The sequence below is a fragment of the Apaloderma vittatum genome, unplaced genomic scaffold (assembly GCF_000703405.1).
Source record: "Apaloderma vittatum isolate BGI_N311 unplaced genomic scaffold, ASM70340v1 scaffold24749, whole genome shotgun sequence".
NCBI lineage: Eukaryota > Metazoa > Chordata > Aves > Trogoniformes > Trogonidae > Apaloderma > Apaloderma vittatum.
Genome location: NW_009733839.1, coordinates 1 through 9,342, shown reverse-complemented (window position 1 = coordinate 9,342; position 9,342 = coordinate 1). Strand labels below are relative to the sequence as shown.

The 9,342-nt window shown below is 39.8% G+C and overlaps 1 protein-coding gene across 1 annotated transcript; it reads left to right on the top strand.

Annotated features, from left to right (window-relative positions):
- The first annotated feature begins 596 nt into the window (after window positions 1-596).
- On the top strand, window positions 597-7,282 carry NMI (N-myc (and STAT) interactor). The gene is made up of 8 exons (XM_009876058.1): window positions 597-632; window positions 935-1,093; window positions 2,431-2,538; window positions 3,999-4,161; window positions 4,976-5,082; window positions 5,199-5,394; window positions 6,049-6,155; window positions 7,094-7,282. Exons 1-8 carry the CDS (start codon window positions 597-599, stop codon window positions 7,280-7,282), a joined length of 1,065 nt encoding a protein of 354 aa, XP_009874360.1.
- Window positions 7,283-9,342: the final 2,060 nt, after the last annotated feature.

Genomic DNA, 9,342 nt, shown 5'->3' with positions numbered 1-9,342 from the left:
AGAGGAAGTGCTGAGAAAGCACGAAGACAGACATTTGCGGGCTTGAGGTTCATAGTTCCCTGTGGAAGAAGAGACGACTTACTTTTGTTATTTATCAAAATATTAACCTGTGAATATTTTCAGCTGGATAGTTAGCAAATAATAATTACTGGCCAGGATCCATTTTCTTAAGATTTCTGTCCTGTCCAGCTATTAAAATAGTTCAATGATTTGGCCTAAGTGTCTTAATACATCTTAAAAAAATTATGTGGCCTATCCTATCCTTTAGCATGCAGATGCTAGGAATTTTTAATTACGAAATGTAATGGATCTCTCAAAATGTTTTGACTCGCCGCATGTCTTGCCTGTGTAATTGGAGGAAAACAGCAAATCGGCACACGGGCACAATACTTTTATTAATGGACATACATCAAAAACTGCCATGGCAAAATGCTTCATCCAGCTGCAGAGGGCTTACTTAGTTTATTTTTAAGACTCATTTGAATTGTTTAATGTGTCCCAGCTATTGCCTAACAGAGGGGAAAACCTGAGCGTGCCTCTTCTTTTCTCTCCAGAGTATGGTAACCCCTGGCCCTTGTGGCACACCAGAAGATGAGATGGAAGGACTTAAAGAAGAACTGAAGAAATGGAAGGTAAGTTCTGTAAAACACATAGAATCGTGGAGGCTAGCTGAAAGATACTTGGAAGACCTTTAGTCCGTCTGTCTAGAACCAAATCAACTCTCCCCCAGTTATAACGTGTTTTTCCAACTTGTTCTCTGTTCTTCAACGGTACATGCTTGTGTTGATCTCAGTGGTGACGACACTTGGAAGTCGAAGAAAAATATTTATCCAGAGTGTTGCAAATAATAAATAAATATAAAGGGTTTACTTAAGGTTTTGTTTGTTTCCATGGAAGAAAAAAAAAATTAAATCTTTTTCTTTTTAATATCCAGGAAAGAGTTGAAAAAGCTGAAAAAACAAAAGCTGACCTTCTTTGCTGTAAATTGAGTGCTGATGAAGAGTGTATTAGAGCAGAGGAGGAGCTGCTAAAGCTAAAGGACTTACAAGAGAAACAGCAGAAGAGCTTTATTATGTCTAGAGACACCCATGAGGTATGGTGGAGGCTTACTCAGAGCTGGTAGTGTTTGGGTAGTTACTAAGGAGGTGTTGATTGTAGAAAATAAGAGTAATATTGCCGTTTTGGTTTAAATGGCCTTACTGATTTGCACTAGAATGTTCTACATGTAGCTTTCAGTGGCAAGTCAAGAACCAGTGATGTTGGAAGAGTGAAAGCAAAACTGAGACCTGTTTTGCATAGAAGATGAAAACTGACAAAACCAGTCCTCCTCTTCCAAGATTCCCCACTAACAGATGAGTTTCAGTTTCATGTGATGCAGATAAAGTTGAATGGGTTGCTTCCACTGTTTTGTCAACTCCCAGCTCATCTTATAAGATGTTACAGCACCCAAGGGATTAGCCAGAACACATTTCAAGAGGGCTTTTCTTTCTAAAGGTAATTGGTTTATTAATTCAATGTGCCACATGCAGTCGTTGTGCAGTAATAGCGTGAGTTTCCGTAGGCTGTTGTGGAGGTGGTTTCAATGAAATTTGGGTTGGCCTGTAAATCACTGATGAGAAATGATGGCTTCAATATTACAAGCTATGAAAATACAGTGAATAGGTTAAGTACATTCAAGTTGGCGTGAGATTTTCCAAAAGCTGGTGTTGATTCTCCGATCATAAACGCTTGGACATTGTACCCAGAAGAGGTCATTCTCGTCATCTGGCTTTTTGTTTGACATTATCATCAGATGATGGGAACTGGTCTAAACGTCTCGAGTGGTTAATGACTTTAAAACAATTGTCTTCTAATTGTGGATGGCTGGAGCCAACTACATCTGCGGTGTTTCCTTCTCATTCTGTTGTGTTCCTTGTCCAGGAAATATTTAGGTTATATTTAGGATTCATTGGGAGGAGGAAGTATGTAGGAGGTAGAAGAGGCTCTTCCTTGCTGAAGAGGCACAAAGAGGGAAGAGTAATGGTGTGTCAGAAACCGTCCTCACCTGGTAAACTTTCCAGAAAAGGGAGTAACAGTTCCTAAGATCACACATGGAAGAGAAAATAAAATGTTGGTGTGTTGTTATAGGCTCTGACCTCACACAGGTAAAGGAGCTAACATAACTTTGGAAAGTGCTGTGTGACTCACTGTAGGTGCTTGGAAACACTCATGTCTCTTCAAAAACCCTCTTGCTTTATTTTAGTTTAACTGAAACTGCTCCTCGGTGAGTGATTTTACCTCACGGGGAGTTAAAGCTATGCAAAAAATGTATTGTGCCTGGCAGTCCTGTCATTAAAAGTTGAAACAGTTTCTAACGTCTAGAGATTTTGCTGAAATACATTTTTGTCTTCTACGTGTTTAATTTTGCATTTAATACTTTTTGGGCTGTAGCAAGAACTCTGTGCACTAAACCAAGAAATCTTCAAGCTGGAGAGAGAGATTGAAAAGCTCAAAGAAGATCTCACAGAATGTACTTCAAGACTTTCACGGGATACTCAGGTAAAATATGAAAAATTTTTCACATTTTCTCCTGGAAGGGCATATTTTTGTTTTGTCAGTTCCAAATTGTTGGGTCCAGTTGTTCGGCACTTGAGCCTCTACAAATTTTAATATAAAATATAGCTTGAAGTTTTGTTTCCTTACTTTACCTGGCAACATAATGCGAGGCAGGCTAAGGATATGAAAACAAATACAAGTATGTGAGATACTGAAAAACATGAGTGAAAAAAAGCAGAAAATTATTAAATGGAAGGCACTGGAATTAAAAAACAGATATAGCATTAGTCATTTTCAAGGTCTCTAATTTTATATTTCTTGAGTAAGAGCATGGAAGAAAGGGAATAAGTCCATTATACAGTGAACGTAGCATTCATTTTAGCCTGTATTGTGCTTGGCTTGATTGTAGTCTCGCTCATGTTACTCCAAATCAGAAATAACTCAATTTGCAGCCAGATAAATATTAGTGATAACAAACAGATTTAAACTCAAGATCCGAAGAGTCTTTTGGTGAAACTGCTGCCCATTCTGAGGTATGGAGAAGTTAGAACTTCTCTTGTGGAAATTCCAGCTTTTAAAAACTTGTTTTAATTCCAGATTGGAACAAACTCAAATATTTTGGGGAATTGACAGCAAAACAAAAACTGCAACCAGTTTTTTGTTTGTAGGGACACTGAAACTCCTCAGGCGTTACCTTGTTTAACGTTAACAATGTTAAAACATTAGTTTTAGCTTTCTAAATAGCATTTCTGAGTTCAGGAGATGTCACTTAAGCCCAGCCTCCTAAATTTCCTGCGTGATCATTGGAGAGGGCAAGGCTCCTCTAGAAGGAGATTCCATGGGAGCAGGGGCTACACCCAGGGTCTGAATTACCTTCAGGAAGAGTGTCTCTCCATTGGCAGCAGAGGGAATGGAAAGCAAGCAGGCTCACAGATAAGGTGCTAGTTTTGAAGACAGGTGGCAGGAGCGCTTTAATACTCTGGTTATTTTATCTTGACGTAAACTGTATTTTTCTTCTTCGCAGGGTTTTATTTTGAATTGGTTACAGAAAGGGGAAAAGCCTGTGAGTCCCTCAAATCTGTCAGAGCAGCCTTTCCTCAACATTTCCATGAACAGTTTTAATCTAACCTAATTGTGAAATACTTGGATATTCTTACCTTTTTTACAAAGATGGCACCATACTGGGCTGTTTATTAGCAAACTTCCCATTGCTGTAGAACATTCATGCAGTTAGGCAAAAATAAATGGCAAGACAAGTGACTCTGATACTTGCATTTTGCACATTTTAGGTACCAAAATTATTCTGCTTCTGCAGGTGGAAATGCCTGTGGACTTCCACGTGAATTTTTACTGTGTAAGGTCAAAATATATGTAGCACTTTTAGGAGAGACTACCATTCATTTTTCTATTCTACCATAAGTTATGGATTTTTTTTTTCTTGTATATTGATTCTAAAATATTAGATTAAGAAAAAAGTAGCAGAAATGAAAATGAAGTTCACTTACATGGAAGAGGTGAAGGATGATTGTTTAGATGTGAACACCCACTGTCTTTTTGGTGTGACTACAAAGATCCCATTCAGACTGAATCAAAACCAGGCGCTGCTTACTTTTGAAGACGAAGAAGGTATGATGCGTATTTTAAGTATAAAAATCAATGTCTCTGGTGCATTTGCTTGCCAAAGGGAAAAAATTTACAAAAACATTTTGGGACAAAAAACAGCCAAAGACAAAATGCACAGAGAACACTTCACCATTACGATACCAATCAGGAGAAGAAAATTCTCGCAAGCTCTCTGCATGTTTTTGTTGGATTACCAGCTTTCTGCTCGTAGCTAATACAAACAATACTCGGTGTTGGAAATTGGGGACATGTTTCTACCTCACAGAGAGTGATTCAAAATGTTTTGACAGCAGAATTCGATTATTTTCTTTACTCCAGGCAGTACCTTGTTCTGAGAGCGGTTACATTGGTTACGTGTACTGGCTAGATGTGAGCTGGGCCTGCTGGGTGGGTAACTCAGCTACACAGGTTTATCCCAGGTACAAAGCCAGCGCTTTGTTTCTTCCAGTCAAAATCCAACAGAGGCATTCGCTGCGTGTGGTAGTGATGTGGTTTTCATCCAAGGATCTTTTAAATGAAACATGAGAAGTGTTAATATTTGATATAGTGAGAATGCTTTTTGACGGTGTAAAGATTCTACTGTTCTCTGTTGCTCTAAAAAAGGTGTAATATTTTACCTGTTGCCTGTAACCAGTGAGATTTTATGGAAATAGACATGCCTGAAGACATGGATAGTGGGATCTGGTTGCCTAACTGTTACTTATTTCTCCTTTACTGATGCAAAAGGAGATTCTGCTTAAGCGTCTGGGGAATAGTTTGGGGTTTATAATGATTAAAGCAAAGCTTTTCATGTCTGAAAACTTGTGATTTTCTTTAGTTGCCCAGAGACTGATTAAAATGGGTAAGCATACTGTGAACGTGGACAACAAAATAGCAGATGTGACAGTGAAGCCTTTTACACTTGAAATGGGAATCAAATTTGAGGTAATCAGCTGAAATATGAAACTATAAAGATATGAACCCGCAGTACTTAAAAAGCATTAGGTTCATGTTTTGGGGTGTTTTCAATCACAAAGTGCACAAAAATATTATTTTTTTAGCTCCATGTCACTATTTCTGGAAAGACGATAAACATTTCGGGAGTACCCAAGCTATCCATTCCTGAAGACTGGATGAAAGACAAATTAGAGCTGAATTTCTACAAGTCTGGACGGGGAGGAGGAGGAGGAGAAGTAGAAAACGTGAGCTATGACAAGCAGTCTCAAACGGCTCTTATTACGTTCCTCAAGCCCGGAGGTATCGTAAGGCTTTTGTTAGCTGGATGTACAGGCTACGTTGCCCATTCTGTGTTAAAATTCCATTCCACGTTAACATTCTGTGTTAGCTTAACCACTGAACCTAGCAAATTCATACCGTGGAGAGTTAAGTAGATCAGGATAAGATGTGGGTTCACCCACGCGTCCGTAAATAAAGCAGTATTTCATCGTATTCCTTTTGGATCTATCATGACCTAGGATGCAGTTTGCGAGCTTCCTTGCTTTCTTCATCAAAACCCTATTTTTTCTTTGCGTTGCTAGATACTTCTGTTGCAAAAGGAAGATGAGGGAGATGTGTTTGATTTTAGCTCGTGTTTCATGGCAATGAGGTTGGATGGGCATTCAGATTGCCCAACTGTATGAAATTCTATGAAGAGCAGTGGAGCCACATCCACTTAAGAGCAGCTGCTTTAGATTTATTGCAGAAGCTTTTGTGGGTATTTAATGATTTGCTGTTTTGGAAATGACAGACAAACTTTTTGGCAAAATGCATATGGAGAATCTACAAGTGTGCTATCGTATACTAGTTTTCTAAGTCCATATAAGAAAGATGGGTGTGTTCTTTGACATGCTTACAAAATGCATTTTAGATTATATTACTCTTTACTCCTCTCTTTCTCCTTCTCCATTACAGCAACCAACAGCTTCGTGGGATGTACTAAGTATCCTTTCCTTGTAAATGGAAAGTGCTATAGGCTTTCTGTTTCCCCAGACACTGACGTACGCTTGCAAAAGTTCCAGGTAAAAGACTCTAGTCCAGGCTAACCCCTAAATAGCACAGATACGTGGGACACAGGAGATGCAGGCAGAATTTTCAGTTCTGAGGCCCGCGGGAGCTTTTGTGTCATGCACTTTGCACAGTAGAGGCTGCAATCTGCTGCTCTGCTGATAATCTTGTGGTTTGCAGTGTGAAAGCTATAATTTATTTTAAAAGGGTGTGCATGTCTTTGCTTGATCAAATTATATTGTTACTTACCGTAATGTCTGCGCTAGACAGGAGGCAGATACCAAATTGTTTGTGAAGTAGGTTAAGAGTAGACGCGATGACGTTTTTCCAAGTCACAAAGTGCCATCGTATTCATCCCTGCTGACGGGCCCTGCTGATACTCTCAGCAGAGACTCTTGCTCTGTGAAACATGTGCTTGTTCACTTTTTTCATCCCTTCATTCAACCCAAAGAACGACTTCTCCTGACACACTAGTCCGCTTGCTCATCATGTTCTTGCTGTTACTTTGTGTGACTAGATGGTAATCAAGTCAGTATTGTGTATATAATCAGGCCTTTATAATTAAAGCATTGACGAGAGCGTGTGTGTTTTTGAGATAGATGCCACAGCATTCTCTGCAGGTGTGTGTCATGCATCAGCATGGATTTTTACAGAGCAGTGCTGTCTAGAGTCATCAGAGATCCCCAAATCCAGCATGTGTGTGCACTGAGGAGCGTAGGACACACCAGTTAAGCAGGGCGGGAGTGTTGCCTGTTGAACTGGGCATTGTTTGATAAGAGCTCAGAAGTCCTGCTCTTTTCCGTGACACAAACTTACCACGCTGTCTTAAAAATAAGTGAACATCCTGGCTGTATCTGACCAAGGGTGTGCTTATTTCCAGCATCTGTCAGTTCCTTTAGATGTAGGCGCAACAGCCGATGTCTAATGCATTTTGTTTTTCTTTCTTCAATAGCTCTATTGCAGCGTTTCGAAGAAGACCATCCTGTTGCAAGGAATTCAAGACATGGATGATGACGAGGAAAGCATACAGGACATGATTGAAATTCATTTTCAGAAGCCTAGCAATAGTGGTGGGGAAATAGAGAAAATCAAATACGTATCAAAAGGAGTAACATGGGTCTATTTTGAGGAGGATCTTTAGAATGACGTGTGGGAATCTGTAGATTGAACTCATGAAGTTTTGGCTTCATCAGAGACATGGAAGCCATGCAGACATTGTGCTCTAATGTTCTGAAATTTATACCTGAAAAAGAGGAACTCCCTGTCTTTTAATAAACAGTAATAGTCCTAGTAAGGAAATAATGAAAACAATGAAATGTCTCCTTCTCTGGAGAAATTCAAAACCTGCCTGGATGCGTTCCTGTGTGCCTGCCCTAGGGAATCCTGCTCTGGCAGGGGGGTTGGACTAGATGATCTTTCAAGGTCCCTTCCAACCCCTGACATTCTGTGATTTTCATCTGTGTAACAGGGTGAACTTTCATATAAACTCAGTAAAACTCACTGCTTGGTGTTCCAGAGGTTCCTGATGAAAATCATAGGAAGATCCTTTGTCAGCACTTGAAATTTAATCTAAGATTGCTTCCTGCAAATGTCCAGATTTTGTATCTTGCAAATTTTGCCGCATACTCCAAAGTGGGGTAAATCTCTTCCTTCTTACATTTTGGTTATGAAAGCTGTCTGTAATCCCAATCAAAAGCGTCTTCCCAGACCTGCTTTTTTCAAGTGCCATAGCTTGTAGAACTCCAGTCCTGCTGTGGTCACTGTGTGCCACCAGAATTCAAATTCCTGAAAGCAGTTAATCCTGCAATTTTCTAAATTCCACATGATCAAATCAGTGATAAAATGTAAACAGAAAAAGGGAGAGTGCCAACGCACCACTCAAGGAATTGCACCTTATAAGAAATACCATAGCAGTATTGCTTTTAGCTGTTGAAACTCTTACTTCTGCGATCTGATGCAAATTCTACAGAGCTTCTGATAAGTTAATAGCCTGGCTTATTGTTTGGTCTTAATATTTGTTGCTACAATTATGTCCTTCCTCATTTTTGTTCATGATTTTACTTACTTGACAATATGGCAGTTAAAAATTGAAATGATTCTGCATCTAAAACAGATTGCTTTCTTTTGTTGGACTCGATGATCCCGAGCACCTTTTCCAACCTGAATGATGCTATGATTCTATCTCAGCATACAGAGTTGCAGGCAAATAAATTTTTCAGCATGTGAAGTCTCCCTTTTGTTTCCAGTTTATCCTTCCAGTTCTCATTCTAAAATGGAAGTGCAAGGTCAGAGAAAGGATTTATTTTCCCAGGAGGAAAGTTTTTGCATTTTTAATGTTGTCCCTTTTATTTGCTGAAGTGGTTTGGCAGCCGTAATCTTAACTTCAGAGTAGCATGGCTCCAACACAGAAAATAATTTATTTTTGTAGTATTTGACATCTAAATATGCACGAAAAGGACAATGCACTAAACTAGTGCAAGAAGAGCACCTACAAATATTCCTCAGGTGTTATTATTCTAGAGAAACTCTTAGCAGGCAATAGATAGAGTTGGATATGGGAAACTAAAAGGTTGCTAGCACCATAGTTGATTGGGAATTTACTGTTGGGTGAGATCCATGTGGCTATAGCACCTCTTGCTGTTTAGTGCGTGCAAGGGCATGGATTGATCACCTGGCAAATATGAAAAAAAATTTAAAAAGTAGCAGTGCTAGAGTAGTTATGGAGATTGCATGTAACTGTTATGACATGTAAGGCCTTAAAAACAAAGGGAAATCTGATGAAGGCAAAAACCACCATGAATTTTAACTGTACCTCAGCGATAAATGTTGAGAAGTAAATCCTTATAAAAATTCAAAGTTCTTGTAACGCATCACCGCGAAGCTACATAAAATTGAGATGAGACTTCTGGCAGCGTTTTAAGACATTCAGCATTTGCGAACATCTGGCTTTTCTCTCTGATGACCTGGTTACGCCGTTTCAATTTTAAAGCGCCAGCGGTGCCACGGCAAGGCGGGAAAAGCCGTTTTAACGCTGCCGACCGGGAAGAATATCCTTCAGAACAAGAACACACAACTTCGGCAGCGTTTCTAGAAACGGTAGCAGCATTTTTTTTCCCCACCCCCTGAAGTGGGACGCAGCAGCAGGCGCCTCTCCATGCCCCACGCCCGGGTGTTTCCCGAGCGCCGCCCGCCCCGGTCCCC

Coding starts and splice junctions, on each gene's coding strand:
- NMI (XM_009876058.1), top strand. CDS start 597: ATGGAAGGACTTAAAGAAGAACTGAAGAAATGGAAG. Junction 4,162..4,975: donor TACTTTTGAAGACGAAGAAG/GTATGATGCGTA, acceptor GATTTTCTTTAG/TTGCCCAGAGACTGATTAAA. Junction 6,156..7,093: donor TACGCTTGCAAAAGTTCCAG/GTAAAAGACTCT, acceptor TTTCTTCAATAG/CTCTATTGCAGCGTTTCGAA.